The 16,650-nt window shown below is 55.6% G+C and overlaps 1 protein-coding gene across 5 annotated transcripts in view; it reads left to right on the plus strand.

The window, feature by feature from the left end:
• VAV2 (vav guanine nucleotide exchange factor 2) overlaps positions 1-16,650 on the plus strand; it is a 187,295-nt gene that overhangs the window by 123,003 nt on the left and 47,642 nt on the right. For all 5 annotated transcript variants that reach the window (XM_070378687.1, XM_070378684.1, XM_070378688.1 and 2 more), the window contains one exon: positions 1,910-1,978. In XM_070378687.1, coding sequence (XP_070234788.1) covers positions 1,910-1,978 — 69 coding nt within the window. The remainder of the gene's footprint in view (positions 1-1,909; positions 1,979-16,650) is intronic.

The following is a 16,650-nucleotide window of genomic DNA, read 5'->3' on the forward strand; positions in this document are numbered from 1 at the left end:
ATAGGAGTGTAGCAGTTGATTAATGATGTCTGTCCGGGCACCCGCAGGGTGAGAGGTGATGTGTGTGCCGTGGGTTTGCTGACTCCCTGAGCTGGAAAGTGGAAAGCTTCATGATGCAGAGCACAGATGCATCCCCACTGTTAGAAAATCTACATGGAGCTCGTGGAATAAAGTTACTTGGGTTGTGAGTACAGCCACAGTGTAGTGACCTCTCTCAGTGTTTAAAAGACACGGCCCTGCCCACTTTGCCTTGTCCAACCTGTGCCCCTGACCCTGGCACTCCCCTGCTCTGGGAAGGGTCCTCGCCAGCCACCCCTAGGGGTGAGCAGACGAGCTCTTTCTGCCAGAGAGTGAAGTGTACACAGCTGACAGGGTCCGTGTGAGGCTGGTCATGGCAGCAGGGTGTCCTGCTGGTAGGGGTGGGCTGGCGCTCCGTCTCTGGGTCCTGCAGTCACATCTCAGCCTGGCCTGGAATTTTCTGTGATCAGTAGGGTGGGGGTCGGAACTGTCGGCCGTCGGGGGTCAGTTAGGAAACCAGAGCTCGGTTCCAGCACCCCGTGGGATCTGGATCAGCTTCCAGTTCCGCTGTGTCGTGGAGGGAATTCCTGGCTGGAAGCCTGGCTGGGTCAGTGAGGGTCCCGGTCCTGCTGGGGGCACAGGCGTCTGATGGCCTGCGGCTTTTCCCATGACCTGAAGATACACATCTGTCCTCCTTCCTTCTTGTCACGTGATGCCCGGTGGGGGATGCTGTTGTCATGGTGATGGGAGGGCGGAGGGGAGCCCATCTACAGAGAGGTCGGGCTGGGCCACGTCACAAGCTGTTGCCAGGAAGCCGCAGGTGATGGGGACCCCTGGTCTGGCAGATCTGCCTTGGGACCTCAGACACGGGGCCATGCAGGTCTGTGATGGAGCTGGGCGGAACCCAGATCTCCAGCTCATGGCTTAGTGGCTCCCTGTGCTGGGGGATGCATAGGGGGCGGGTGTGGGTGTGGCCCCCACCTCCACCTGTTGCTTCTTTACCCGGATCACGCTGTCCCGTTTGCGGACCTGTCCCGTTTCCTCCAGTTTGGGAGCTGGGATCGCCTCCTATCAGTCTCTGGATGGCGGTAGGGGGTGACAGAGCCGGGGTTCACCCACCCTCCCTTAGAGGACGTCCTGCAGGGGGTGCGGTGCCTGTGTTCCTTCCCGCGAGCCCGGCCGGGCCCAGGGCTCCGCGTCACCCCCGTCTCAGGCCCTGGGCAGCGGGGCTGGCTCCGCCCCTTTTCTGGGAGTCAGGCCCAGGTTCGTTCTGCAGTAGTGACGGGTGTGGCTGAGCCCCCGCTTTCCCTGTGAACCCCCTTTTCCTCCCCGTGAGTTCTCCGACAGATTCCCAACGGCCAGGGGGCCCCCTGTCTGCTGGTGAGGACCCTGGCCGCCCCTGCCACGCTGGGAAGCTTTCTGACACCCGGTGCCATCTCCTAATCCCCCCAGGGGCATCGTAGGGTCACAGGGTTTGCAGGGACCCTGGGCATCCCCCAAATACAGAACTGGGAGGTCTTCATGGAAGAAATAAAGGGTCTCAAGTCCAGAAAAGTCTGGGTTCGCACCCTGACCCCCATCTCCTAAAGACAGGCTCTCACACTCCACCAGGAGGCGGGGCCCGGGGCCCCATGTCTGGGCCCCCTGACGTGTGAAGGCAGGACCGTGACTCAGATGGAAGCTTCCCGCATCCCTGACCTGGTTCCCTCATTCGCCAGCAGGCACTCCGGGGCCTGGACGGAAGAGCCGAGCTCCGCGGTGCCTGGGGCCAGGCTGGGCGTGGGGTCCTCCCGCTCGGCATCTGCACACGAGGGGCCCTGTCTCACACACCATGTTGTATGCACCTGTTTCCTTCCATGACCCACTCACTGCCCCCTGTCTGTCTCCGCAGGCCCTTCCCCTCGGAGGAGACCACGGAGAATGACGAGGACGTGTACCGCAGCCTGGAGGAGCTGGCAGAGTAAGGAGCCGGCGGGGGACGGGAGGGGAGGGGGTCTGGGGGGTCTCCCCGTGACGGGAGCCCGCCTCAGCCTTCTGCGCGGGGCTGGGGGTCGTGCTCCCCCCACCAGAGGGTTGCAGTGCTTCACCCACGTTCCCGTGGTGGCGTGGCTGCAGCTTCCTCCCCAAGGCCAGGCGCGAGGAGGGCTGGGCTTTCAGTGCTGCCGTTGGGGTGGGGCTGGGCCCGCGCCTCCCTGGGCTGGCGAGGCCACTCCGGGGAAGGAAGGCGCTTTTGCAGAAGTTGGGCCCCCGGGAGCACAGGCCACGAGCAGGTGCGGCTGGTGATTCAGGGTTGTCTCCCGGCCTGACGCTGGCCGGGGCTGGACTCAGGCTCCAGGCTGGGGCCTCCCGGAGCCACCGGGATGTCCCCCTTCCCGAAGCCTTGGTCTGGCCTGCCTCTGTCCCCGCCTTTCCCTCTCCGAGGACTGCCTGGGCCGTCACGTGCAGCCTGGCCCGGCCACCCCAGCAGCCGTGTCACCTGAGGGATCCGGAGCCCTCCCCAGGGACTGGCGGGAGTCCCTGGGTAGGGGCTCTTCCGGAAGAGAAGGTTGGCTTCTGCAACGTCGGCGGTGGCCTGGCGTGGGGCCGTGTGGCCTGCTCCACGTGGCTGGCGGGGGACCGAGGTGGAGAGATCACGGGTTTGCCCGGGCCGTGGCGGGGGGCCCACGTGTCTCACGAAGTGGGGGGCCCACGGCCCTCAGGCCAGGCGACGACCTGCCGAGGAGACTCGTCCCCGTTTGTCGGCAGACGTTCCTCTGTTCCCCGATAGCCGGCCGCTGCTTCTGGGGAGCCTCGTGGCCTCCTTCTCCTGCGTCGTACAGCTCACACTGAGTGAGAGCTGTGGTCACAGCAGGAGTGCAACCCCTGTGCGCTTGCTGTGTCGAGACCCCAGTTTGATGCCCCTTGACTCCACCTGGGGCTGGCTTTGTGGATGTGGGGCCCGGGGACCCCGGGGGGGCCCCTGCCCAGCGCCGAGCGTCAGGCCATTTCTCCAGAGTCACCCACAAGCCAAAGTTCGGGCTCCGTGTCCTCCGGAAACATGCCTCAGGGGTCAGCAGAGGCTGCGGGTCCCGGGACAGCGGGGCCCACCTTGTACGGCCTCCGGAGTACCCGCCAGGCCCTCTGCTCTGCTGCTGCCCCCGGGGGTCCCTGCCTGGTCCCGGGGGCCTGTCCAGGTTTGAGGATTCCTGTGCGGTGTGTTGGGCGCACACCCGTCTCCCCCTTCCTCCCCCAGTTCCACTGCTGCCTGACCCCTCAGACCAACACACAGGATGGAACTCCTCCCGCACGGGAGGCTTTGCGCGGTTCAATAATATTATTCCGTGACATTAAGAGTGAGCCTCCTTAATCCAATGAGTTCCGTATGGCGCCCGTTATTGCAAACGTAAATCATACGTTACAGGGAAGGGGGATGGATTTGAGTCTTTAACTTGCGGTTTGGTCCCAGAGGCTCCAGGTTAATAAATTTTTCATGCTTTCCCCGCCTCCCCTTCTCCTTTCACTGAAAATCAAGATTTCCTAGCGTCTTGTCTCTGCGGACTTGGGACTCATATTTATCCATTATGGCAATTTACATGACATAAACAGAAATGTCTTTTCTTATCTGGCCTCTCCTGGGGGCGGGGGCCAGGCGGTGGCCTGGATCTGATGCCCAGCGGTGATGGGGAGCAAGGGGGTGACGTTTCCAGCAGAACTGGCTCATTCTTTCCTCTGGGCTCTGACCAGGTGTTGGAAAGTATGGTCACCTTGTGTCTCTAAGGGCCCTGCTGCTCTGCCAGACCTCAGACGCTTCACAGCTGTTCGGAGAAAGTCCGGCTCCGGCTCCACGGGTGGCCGGAGCCCCGTGGAAGGTCTGGGGCCCCAGGGAGGGACCGCCAGGTGTGCACGGCCCCAAGAACACTTCCGTTCTGTCAGTGGGTCGTGTGTGCGTTCAGCCAGCAGCTGGTTACTGCGCACTTTCGGGAACTGCAGAGGGAAGGCGAGACACCCCTGCGACGGCCGTGGCGGCACTGTCCAGGAGAAATCAAACACGAGTTGCCTGGTGATTGTTAATTTTCTAGTAGCTGCATCAGAAAGAGAAAAAGAAACAGGTGGCTCAGTGGTAAAGAATCTGCCTGCCAACGCAGGAGATGTGGGTTTGATCCCTGGGTTGGGAAGATCCCCTGGAGTAGGAAATGACAACCCACTCCAGTACTCTTGCCTGGGAAATCCCATGGACAGAGGAGCCTGGCAGGCCACAGTCCATGGGGTCACAGAGTCAGACGTAACAGAGCGACTGAGCATACACAAGTGAATTTTAAGAGTGTAGTTTGGACCCAGCGTATCCAAAATATCCCCTAGTTCAACCCGTGATCGTTGATGTAAGAGGTGGCTCACAGCCACATGTGGCTCGGCGACCCTGTGTGGGCAGCCCCCGTCTCAGAGCCACAGCAGTGCTCTGCGGGCTCTGTGTGAGTGGACGGCACTGAGCTGAGATTATGTTCTCAAGCACTCAGAGCTCACTTCTGAGATCCTTGAAGAGTGTATCATCAAATAATAGAGCAGCTGGCCGGAAAAATTAGCACAAAATATTGCCACTTAAAGGAACGCTCTGTCAAGCAAACTGAGCCTCAGATGAGAGGCCTGTTTTTAAGCTGCCCTGATGATTGGTGCCTTGCATTTGCCTGATGGCTCATCCCTCCCGCTACCGCCTGCTTCTTTCCAGGTGCTCCCAGGGGCCTGGAGCCACCTGCCACAGCTTCTCAGAGCTGCCCAGCTCCTGGGTGGGCTTGCAGTTAAGTGTCTGCCCTAGAGGAGCCCCCCGCCCCCTGCAGGGCTGGGAGCCAGACTTGCACACAGGAGAAAAACATATACGAGATTGTTGACCACAGGAGCTCAGAGTAGGGCCGGGTGGACGCCAGCCTCAAAATCGGGAGGCTTCTGGGAGGAGGTGACACCTGAGTCTTAGAGTCCAAATGGGAAGTGGCCGGAGGCAGGGCTGGCGTCCCAGGGGAAGGAGCATCCTTGCTAAGGCCTGGCAGGACGGGTGGCCCCCGAGAGCGGGAGGTGGGGCGTAGTGAGGGAGAGCAAGACAGGATCCGCCTGCCCAGAACCCCAGGCTCCCGTCTCAGAGACGTGGCCTGGTATCGCCCCGTGGAGGCACAGCAGGCTTGAGACACTGTAAAGTGTTGGCAAGAAATCAGAATTACCGAAGCTCCCTGGGGCTCAATGGGAGGACCACCCTCACACCTGGGAAGGCGTGGCCCACATCGGAAGGCCGGTAGAGACCCCCAGCCGGGTGTGCTTCAGTGCTGGTGGTGCCCTGCGAGGAGAGGGGGCCCGGAGGTCGTCCTGGCGGGCTGGCGACAGAGTGCCATGCAGCCCAAGCGTCCGCCTTGGCCGCGCGCAGCTCTTGTGGCGGCCTCCTGTCTCTCTGGGCACGATAGCTCCTTCTCGGGGCTCACTTCCTCCCTCCCTGGGGTCAAAGCGTTGGCCCAGGTCATCCGTGGACCCTCGAGCTGAAAGGAGCCGCAGTTTCCTGATCTAGGAGCCCGCTCCTGGCCACCAGAAAGGTTCCCTTTCCTCAGGATTGAAGTGATTTTCAGGCTTGAGCAAATCCAATTGGACATGGCGGGGGACGTAATTCATCCTCAGATGTAGAGCTACATGTTTTATCGCGTCATAAAATGACTTCACAGCTTTAAATGTGTCATGTTAGCCTCGTTGGGGTGATTTTTTGAAGATGCATAAAATGTAGGAGTTTCTGAGTCAGGGCACCGCGAGGGCTTTGGGCATGCTCTGGGAGCTGGTCTTCCTCATCCCTGGGGAGCGAGGCAGGGGCCACCTGCTGGGAGGGCGGAGGCCATGCTCCTCTGGCCAGCCCGTCCCTGCATTGGACGAGGACCTGTCGCTCTGCCCGAAGTGACCCTCAAACGAGGGCAAGCCGAGGCCCACCCCTCCCAGCAACCTGGCTGGCCTGCCCAGCTCTCCCAGCTGCGACAAGAATTCCTTTATGCTCAGGCCGCCTTGTATGAAAGGTCGGCGTCGAGCAGGAGACCTGCACGTGTGGGGGACCCTCCAAGTGCGAGGCATGGATGTGTCCCTGGGTTTGGGGGCGCCTCACGTTTCTCTGAAAGAATTGCTTCTCCGAGGGGACAAATCTGGCTTCGCAAAAACAGCCCACTCCTGTAGGATACAGACCCCACCACGGCCCAAAGTGGGCTGACCGTAGGCCCCCCAAAGTGGGGGTGTCCGCGGCTGCCCTCTTCCCGCAGGATGGGGACAGGCAGGGTGCCCCAAGCCCTGGGTGCCTGGGAGGCCTCGCCCTGCCCTGCCGCCTGCCTCCTGGAGCTGGGGACACTGGCTCCAGGCTGCTCGGGGGGTGACAGCCCGTCATAGGAAGGCCTCGTCTCTCCTGTGGTCCTTGCTGGACGGGGCCACCCTGGGTGCCGGTTCAGCAGCCTACACCTCTGGCTGTTCAGGTTTTCGTCTGTACAGTAAGCACTTAGGGAGCGCCGACTGTATGCAGGGCAGGTGCGGTCCTGGGCTGGCATTTCCTTGGCAGCATGTGGTCCCTGTAGCCCTGTCGGGGGGCTCTCACCCACTGCTCTCACCCACTTGTAAATCTGGAAGCCCAGCCTGGGCTATGGGACTGGCAGGATGGTGGAGCTGAAGCCAGTGTCCACAGGGCACATGGGGGTCTGTCCCCACGCTGAGCCCAGCAGCTAAGGGGCAGAGTGGCTTTGAAGTGGGTCCCACTTAGAAGTCCTGGCCATCCCCCACGGTGGCTGGGTAGAGTCCCATGCGACCTGGCCCCTGCAGTTCTCACTCTTCAGCGCTCCCAACCCCACAGCAGCTACCCGAGCAGTGATGACCGGGGTCAGACCTCAACGGGCCAGGAGACCAGGAGGGCTTCCTGGAGGAAGGGGTACTGCGAGAGTACAGAAGCTGCAGAGGCTTTGCTGAGATGTGACTTAGGAAGCCTGCCCCCACCCCCACCAGGCCAGCCGCTGTCTTATTTGGGGCTGGGGTCCTGGAGACGCGGGGGGTTGGCTGTGTCTGTTACTCGGGACCCGAGGGCCGGCCGTCTGGGCCCCAAAGTCACCATGTGGGTGTGTGCAGCCCAGCGGCCCCCCTGCCCTGTGGTCTAGACCAGCTGCCCGACGCTCCCTGCCCTCCCAGAATCGGCTGCTGGACGGCCGGGCAGGGCAGCCCATCTACACCCTGCCCAGTGAACAGGCTCGTAGCTCCCCCACCTCCTGGCTACGGAGGTGGCCGGCGGGCTGACAGCCCTGAGCTCTGCGCGGCTTCCTGTCCTGCCCTCCAGGGATGTCTTGACCTCGTGGCTTCTGGGTCCGAGCTGTTTCACAGGCCCTGCGTGCCCTGGGTGTCCAGGGCATCAGTGACCTTGAAGCCCAGCACTCCAGGAAGGAAGCGTGTTCATTCTCTGTGCTGGAGTGAGTCTGAGGGGCCTCCCAAGTGCCCGCAGAGCAGATGCCCCGTGCCACTCTGCCCTGGCTAGATAGTCAAATCACACAGGCCAGCAGACACGACACAGACCTGGATGGATTTTTATTTTTAATACCTAGTTAAGCACGAGTCCTTTCAGGACCAAGGCTGTCGCAGCGATTCTGTGCTCCGATTTAACAGTCTCCGCAGGGTGCAGAGGCCGATGTGGAGGAGGTAGGCATGCACTGTGCTCTTTTCAAGAAAAAGCAGGGACCAGCTGGGCAGTGGCCAGGAGGAGATGTTTGCAGTCTGTCTAATGAAGGCCTCTTCAAATCGCTTTCCGGATGCTGACTTCTGGACCCCCTGAGGATAGAGACGAGGCCCCTTGTACGTTACTTCCCCCATGCGCAGCACAGACTCGACACATAGTAGCCCTTAAAAAATAGTGCTCAAAATATGAATAAGCCTAACATGTTGGACTTAAGTCTAAAAAAGCCCTGTCGTGTACATAATATCTGCTCTATTGGTCACCAAAGTCTAATTCATCCTATAAAACCCAGCCCAGAGGTCACCTCCTCCAAGAAGCCATCCCCAACCCCAGAAGACTGAAGGAGGTGCCCCTTCCCCAGAAGATGAGAAGTCCACCTGGGTCGGTGTTGTCATTGTTTTCTTGCACTTGGGGTTCCCCAGGCCCCCGAGGTGAGCTCCTCATGAGGGCCACCCCGAAGGGAGCAGAGCAGAGAAAAGGCAGCTGCTTGAGCTGGGCCCTGCACACCGTGGCACAGAGGACGCGCCCAGGGGCCGAGGCCCTAACATCTGTTACTGTTATATTCAGGAGCCAAGCAGTGGTTCTAGGCAGTTCAGAGGGCCCCCTGAGTGCAAGGCCCAGTGCCTGAGTGCCACCCATTATCTCAGCCTTCAGGGCACTGCAGGGTCACTGGTCCTGTCCCTGTTTTGTAGTCCAGTTCAGTTCAGTTGCTCAGTTGTGTCTACTCTTGCGACCCCATGGCCTGAGGCACGCCAGGCTTCCCTGTCCATCACCAACTCCCGGAGCTTGCTGAAACTCATGTCCAATCAAGTCATTTTGTACTTGGGGAAGTTATGGCTCAGAGTGGGTAAGTGATTTGCCTGAGATCACACAGCACTCTTTACTTGACCAGTTCAGTTCAGTTCTGTTCAGTCGCTCAGTTGTGTCCGACTCTTTGCGACCCCATGAATCGCAGCATGCCAGGCCTCCCTGTCCATCACCAACTCCCGGAGTTCACTCACACTCACATCCATCGAGTCAGTGATGCCATCCAGCCATCTCATCCTCGTTCGTCCCCTTCTCCTCCTGCCCCCAATCCCTCCCAGCATCAGAGTCTTTTCCAATGAGTCAACTCTTTGCATGAGGTGGCCAAAGTACTGGAGTTTCAGCTTCAGCATCAGTCCTTCCAAAGAAATCCCAGGGCTGATCTCCTTCAGAATGGACTGATTGCATCTTCTTGCAGTCCAAGGGACTCTCAAGAGTCTTCTCCATCACCACAGTTCAAAAGCATCAATTCTTCGGCCCTCAGCCTTCTTCACAGTCCAACTCTCACATTCATACCTGACCAGAGGAAAAACCATAGCCTTGACTAGACGAACCTTTGTTGGCAAAGTAATGTCTCTGCTTTTCAATATGCTATCTAGGTTGGTCATAACTTTCCTTCCAAGGAGTAAGCGTCTTTTAATTTCAAGGCTGCAGTTACCATCTGCAGTGATTTTGGAGCCCAAAAAAATAAAGTCTGACACTGTTTCCATTGTTTCCCCATCTATTTCCCATGAAGTGATGGGACCGGATGCCATGATCTTTGTTTTCTGAATGTTGAGCTTTAAGCCAACTTTTTCACTCTCCACTTTCACCTTCATCAAGAGGGTTTTTAGTTCCTCTTCACTTTCTGCCATAAGGGTGGTGTCATCTGCTTCTCTGAGGTTATTGATATTTCTCCCGGCAATATTGATTCCAGCTTGTGTTTCTTCCAGTCCAGCGTTTCTCATGATGTACTCTGCATAGAAGTTAAATAAGCAGGGTGACAATATACAGCCTTGACGTACTCCTTTTCCTATTTGGAACCAGTCTGTTGTTCCATGTCCTGTTCTAACTGTTGCTTCCTGACCTGCATACAGATTTCTCAACAGGCAGGTCAGGTGGTCTGGTATTCCCATCTCTTTCAGAATTTTCCACAGTTTATTGTGATCCACACAGTCAAAGGCTTTGGCATAGTCAATAAAGCAGAAATAGATGTTTTTCTGGAACTCTCTTGCTTTTTCCATGATCCAGCGGATGTTGGCAATTTGATATCTGGTTCCTCTGCCTTTTCTAAAACCAGCTTGAACATCAGGAAGTTCACTGTTCACATATTGCTGAAGCCTGGCTTGGAGAATTTTGAGCATGACTTTACTAGTGTGTCGAGTGCAATTGTGCGGTAGTTTGAGCATTCTTTGGCATTGCCTTTCTTTGGGATTGGAATGAAAACTGACCTTTCCCGTCCTGTGACCACTGCTGAGTTTTCCAGATTTGCTGGCATATTGAGTGCAGCACTTTCACAGCATCATCTTTCAGGATTTGAAATAGCTCCACTCGACCAAGGAGGGACTAAAACCCGGAGCCATCTACTGCTTGGCCCGGTCAGGAGCCTGGGCTTCATCCTTGTGAACAAGTCTGAATGGTGGGGAGATTCTCCTGCTGCTTCGAAAGAATCCCTGAGAAAGAGGGGCTTCTGGCAGGAAGCACACAGCCGGGCGAGCCCGGCCCGCTCTGGGAATCTCGCAGCCACGGTGGTGCCGTCTAGAGGTGCCCCTGAACGGCTTTGCAACCTCGGGGACCGTTTTGCCCTCTCAGGCCCTGCTCTTCGCCCCTGTAGGGAGCCCGCGTGTTGGGTGAGGGTCGGCTGAGGGCGGTTGAGGCCTGCCTCCTAGTGTAAGCAGCGCCTTGCCTGTCTGTCTGTCCCCACCTGCAGCCCATCCAGCCCACAGCCGGCTTCCCCAGGCCCTCCAAAGCCCACTCCTTGCCACCCCGCTGCCCCCTGACTGATGTGGACGGGGGTCAGGAGATGCCGGGCTTGGTTTCCTAGTAACAGTTTAGTGGTGGTCAGGGATCTTGCTGCTCAGCGTCAGACGGCCCGGGGCTGAACGCACATCACACTGTCAGCCACGGCGGTGGAGGCAGAAAGCAGAGAGTCCGTTCGCTCTTCTGTGATTTTCCGCACGTGGCGGGGGGCGTGGGGGAAGCTCTTCTAAGCAGCTGACTTTCTGTACCAAAATCGACGTTGGCGGGCGAGGCTCCTGGGGCAGCGGGGCGCGGGCCTGGGGTCTCAGCGGGAGGGGAGGTTTCTGCTGTCTCAGGGAGGCAGCAGGCCAGGCTCGGGGCCTCCTGGAGGGTCTCGGGCCATTGTGAGGGCCAGAGTAATTGTCAGGATTCAGCATCTGCCAGTACAGCTGCTGCCAGAGTGAAGGGGGAGAGGGGAGGGGGCTGCCCAGCATCCACGTAGCGTCCAGCTGAAGGGGGCTCTGGGGTCTCACGGTGGCCTGGGCGCGATCCGGAGGGGTGGGGGCCTCCTTGGCTCTGCCGTGGCCCGGGACTCCTCTGCTCACACCGTCCTCCACGCTCTCCTGGACAATTAGACAGAGAAGGGCGATCGCTGAAGCCCGCCGAGGACAAATCCGTGCTGACACTCGCCTCCCAACTGTCTGATCGGATGTGTTTCAGGATATCTGATGACTTTGATGCTGACAGCGTCTGTTTATCGAGCAGGGACCACCGTGCTAAGTGCTGTCTGCTTGACCTTCTCCTCCCCTCGTGGGGCCACTAGTGAGCATCTGCCGTGCTTGTCAGCTCCGCTGAGGACGATCGTTCCAGCGACTCTACCTTATTCCCAGTTTGCAGGTGGGAAACTGAGGCCTAGGTTCTCTTACCCAGAGCTGCAGAGCCCCGCCCAGGGCTGAGAGTCCATCTCGGACTCGCCTGACTGCTTCCCCCCGAGAGGGCTGCTTTCAGGAGAGTCAGGATCCACGGTGAGAGCCTGAGCTGGAGGAGAAGGGGGCGCGCCAGCCCTGCGGTCCAGCGTCGCCTGAGCGTGGTCGTGTGCACAGACCGCCGTAGCGTGGTGGGGACGCGCGGTTTCTCCGTGAAGCGCAGCTTCTGATAGCTGGGAACTTCCAGACAAGGCTCTGTGGGTCTGCGTGATGCTGAGAAAAGACTCAGGCTGGAACTGAGATGGCCTGACACGATAGAACTCAGCCTGGGTGATTCAAAGTCCCTTTCGGGTTTTTTCAGGGCCTTGAGTTCCTTTTCCAGGACCATAGGAGGTGGGACTGGAGTTTAGGTCAAGTGCTCCGGGCTCTGATCCTGGCCTCTGCCCCGTGGGATGGTTTGTAGGGGCCGTGGGGTGCCGCTGAGCTCCGAGGGCCAGGGCATAACTGGGTGGATCCAGCTCATGTTACAGGAGAAAATAGAGACCAGGATCCGCGCCCCGTTGGGCAGGTCACCGCCCTGCGCCCCAGGACCCTTCAGACCCTCGGGGGCCTCATGTTGCACCCCTCCCCCTCCTGACCCAACACCTGCCATTGCCTTTTTCTCCGTTCAGCTCCCGTGGCCGTCAGATGCACTGGGCCAGCCGGGCCCAGCAGTAACTCATCTGTGTTAGCAGATGCCCAAGGCTTGTAATGTATCTGCCCTCTGCCTGCTCAGGAGACTCACACTCGGAGGTGCTGCCTCAGCTGAGAATCAGCGGGGCAGTGGTGGAATTTCCATGCAGTGCTGGCCAAAGGGACAGAGCGGTTGGAGACCAGAGCTTGTCACCCCACACAAGTGACACCCCTCCAGGTTAGACAGGTCTGCATCTCAGACGTAACCGCCGCCCCCTCGGTCTCCCCACCTGGACTGTGAGGCCCGTGGACAGTTAGTTCGTTGGTGCCTCTGTGTCCCCTGGATTCCGGGAGTCACCTACCAGTGCGGACTCGGTCTTAGGATAAGTGTAGATTAAAACAATCGAATCCGATCATCTTTTCATCTTAATTGCCAAGTTGAACAAATATATGTAGTTTTACCTTTATGACTTTTTGCTTTTTAAAAAAACTCACTTCTTAAAAAAAAAACAAAACCAAAACTCACTTCTTTGCTGTTTCTTTTATTTCCCCCTCTCCTGGAACATGCAACGTGCACGAAATGAAGTTTCAGTGCTACTGTTTTATAATTTCGTGTAATACACCCAAACCTATGTTTCTTGGTGCTCATCGATCTGAATTAAATAATGGCTGGGGAGTATCTTCATAATTGAAAAGACCTATAAATGTGGAGAGCAGGCTTACGAGCGTCCTCACGGCTCGATAACGAGGCCTTGTAAACGGGGGTAAAGTTAGCACGTTAAAGGTGTGAAGCGGATCATTTGCCACTCAAGCTTGTCTGTCTGTTTTTAACTGAGGTTGCGCTGACTTACAGAGCTGGGTTATTTTGAGGCGCCAAGGACTGTGCTTCAGTGATGCATCCACGCGTGTGTTTTTCCAGACTCTCCCTTTTGGTCGTTGCAATGCTGAGTACAGTTCCCTTTGCTGCACAGTAGGCCCTAGTTGGTTGTTTTATATATAGTGTGTGTGTAGCTCTTAATCCCAAACGCCTAATTTATCCATCCCTCCCACAAGTTTTCAACAGGTTCTGGATAACAGACATTTTGCAGAATGGAGAGAAGTGACCGTGTCTGCATTTTTGAGATTTTTCTGTCCCGAGTTCAGATGCGGAACACAGCTCTCCGTCTGGTGTCCCTGGCAGCCTATTTTTAACCTCGGTGCCCTGAGTGAATTAGAAGAGATGAATGTGGTGCAGGAAAACTGATCCTGCCTGAATGACTGTTCCTTGTCCGTATTGATTTTGAGGAGGAGGAGCAGCTGAGTTCGTGGCGATGGACACGTGTTGGGGGACCACAGAGGGTGGGTGGGTGGGTGGGTTCCCGGTGTCTTGGTCTCGTGGTTCTGTTCCATCGTGAGTACAGAGGAGGGGGCAAGGGACGGTATCATCTCACCCTTACCTGGAGGAACCCGCTGTTTCTTCAGGAGCTGCTGTCTGTGGTTGGGATCGAGAGCTTGTAGTCCTTTACCCGAGGGAACCCCCAGTCCACTGGCGTGAGGTGTCAGAGGCAAGAAACTGAGGCCGGTAGAACAGTCAGAAAGTTCGGTGGGGAATGCTGGAGGGGAGGAGCCCACAGACTCAAACCTGCTGACAGAATCCACCTAAGTCCTGGGTTGACCATTAAACCTCACATACACAGGAGAGGCCCTAAGATTTCCAGCAAAACATGCAGCGGCTGGAAATTGAATTAGCTGTCATTTCAGCTGCTGCCCACAGCAGGGAAGATAGAGCTTGAAGTTTGAGTCCAGCCAACCAAGTAGACTGTCAGAACAAATATTACTCTTTGAAAGAAATAGTGGATCCAGGATCTCTGTAACAAATCATCTGTGGTGCCCAGTGTCCAATAAAAAATCGTCAAACAAACAAAGAAACGGGTGTAAATGAGTCCCGCTGAAGGAGAAAAACAATGTCCAGGGGAATCGCTGTTGAGATGACTTAGCTGTCACAATTAGCAACTTTCATTATTTTGATCAGGGCTTCGAGGAAAATATGTGTCAAGTGAATGAACAGATGGGGAGCCTCGGTAGAGAAATCGAAATTATAAAAGAGGACCAAATGGAAATTCTAGAACCTCAAAGCATGGTAACTTAAATGAATAGTCAGTGGATCAGTTTAGCAGAAGACTGCAGATTGCAGAGGAAAGAATCATTGGACTTGAGGATAGTTCAATGGATGGCATACACTCTAAGTAGCAGGAAGAAGAGAAGATTGAAAAATATGAACCGAGTCTCAGACATGTGGGACAATATCAAGTGTCTGACAGGCATAATTGGAATCTCAGAAGGAGAAGAAAAAAAACAAATAAGGCAGGAAAAAAAAAAACTGAAAAAAACAGTAGCCTCAAGCTTCCTAAATTCAACACCTCTGTGGCAAACTACAAAATGTTGCTGAGAGACAATCAAAGACCAGATAAAGGAAGGTATACGCTCTGTTCATGGACTGGAAGATGGTCTTGGTAAGATGTCAGTTTTTCCTGAATTAGACTATAGATTTACCACAGTTCTGTTATAATTCCAGCAGATTCCTTTTTTTTTTTAATTGACAAAGTTATTGTAAAGTTGATACAGAAATATAGAGGACTTCAGGATAGTCTAAAGAGTCCTATAAACGAACAGAGCTGGGGCTTCCCTGGTGGCTCGGTGGTTACGGAATCCACCTGCCGATGCGGGAGACATGGGTTTGACCCGGATCCAGGAAGACCCCACGTGCCACAGAGCGACTAAGCCCGTGTGCCACAACTGCTGAGCCCATGTGCCACCGCTGCGGAAGCCCGCTGCCCCAAGGCCGGCGCCCTGCGACAGGAGAAGCCCCCACAGGGAGAAGCCCACACCCCACGACGAAGGGTGACCCCTGCTCGCTGCACCTGGAAGAAGCCTGTGCAGCAGCAAAGACCCAGTACAACCAAAAATAAACAAATAAAATTACCTGTCAAACGGTTAAGGAGAGAACAAAGCTAGAGAGTTTACACAACCTGATTTCAAGCCTTCTGTAAAGCTTAAATTAAGCTTTACAGCAGAGTGGTACTGGCATAATGACAGCTGAATATAGTGATGGGCTAGGATAGAGCATTCTAGAACAGACCCACACACATGTAGTCTACTGGCTCTTGTCAAAGGGATCCAAGCAATCCAGTGGGGAAAAGAAAGTTTTCAACAGATTGTCCTGAAACATCTGGGTATCCACACAGGGATGGGAAGATGAACTTCGAGCCCTACCTCACACCATACGTAGATATCCAGCTGAGATGGATCAGAGACCTAAACAAAAACACTGAAACATATAGATCTTAGAAGAAGATACAGGTGAAAACCCTTTGCAACCTGAAAGAAAGCAGAGATTCTTACGTGAGGCCCAGAGGTTTCTTAGATGTGATACAGGATAGAGTCAGGACACCATAGAAGAAAAACTCAATAAGTTTCATTAAAATGAAAAATGGATGTTTATCGAAAGACACCATGAAGAAAACAAGTAGCCATGCCAGAAACTGGCGGGGAGGGGGCGGATTTTTTTTAAAAATATATCTGACCAAGGACTTGTATGCATCATATATAAAGAACTCCTAGAATTCAAAAAGAAGATGGCAACTAACTTTCAAAAATGGATAGAAGTCTTGAGCAAGCCTTTTACATAGAAAGATACACAAATGTCCATAAGTACACAGAGAAGTTGTCAACATCATTAATCATTGCAGGGATGCAAAATAAAGCCACAATTCTATCTCACTACTTACACACTAAATCTAGTGGCTAAAATTAAAAAGACTGGAAGTTGCCAGAGCTGGAAAGAACTGGAGTAGCTGTCGCTCACGCACACTGCTGCTGGTGGCGTAAACGCTGCAGCTGCTCGCTTTGGGAAAACGCTTGGCAGTTACTGATGAAGTTAAATGGGCTCACCTCCCCTTTGGTCCAACAGTTCCACGCCTTGTGGAATTTCATTTCCAAAGGAAATGAGAGCATATGTCCACCAAGAAAAAGGCAAATGCTCATAGCAGCTTTTATTTATGATTACCGGAACTTGGAAGCCGCCCAAATGTTCATCAAAAGGAGAACGGATGTCAAATTGTGGCACATTCATGCAGTGGATTGAGACTCAGCAATAAAAAAGGGATGAATTGCTGATGGAGGCAGCAGCCTGGATCTAGGGGCATGATGTTGAGGAAAGGAAGCCGGGCCCAGAAATGGACATGACACACCATGCTATTGATGTGACATTCAGAACAGCCGAAGAGAAAATCTGTGGTGAAGAGCAGCCAGAGGAGTGGCTAGGGGAGGGGATGATCAGGAAGGAGAGGAACTTTTAGGGGAGATGAGAATGTTCTTTAATGTCATGGGGTGTGGGTCCCCTTGTCAAAATGGTACAGCTGAGGTACATCTCAGCCTACACGCATGCCTGCTCAGTTGCTCAGTCGTGTCCGACTCTTTGCAACCCCGTGGACTGTAGCCCTCCAGGCTCCTCTGTCCACGGGATTCTCCAGGCAAGAATACTGGAGTGGGTTGCCATCTCCTTCTCCAGGGGATCTTCCCAATGCAGGGATCGAACCCGCATCCCCTGCAGTGGCAGGC

This window comes from Bos mutus, chromosome 11 (assembly GCF_027580195.1).
Source record: "Bos mutus isolate GX-2022 chromosome 11, NWIPB_WYAK_1.1, whole genome shotgun sequence".
NCBI lineage: Eukaryota > Metazoa > Chordata > Mammalia > Artiodactyla > Bovidae > Bos > Bos mutus.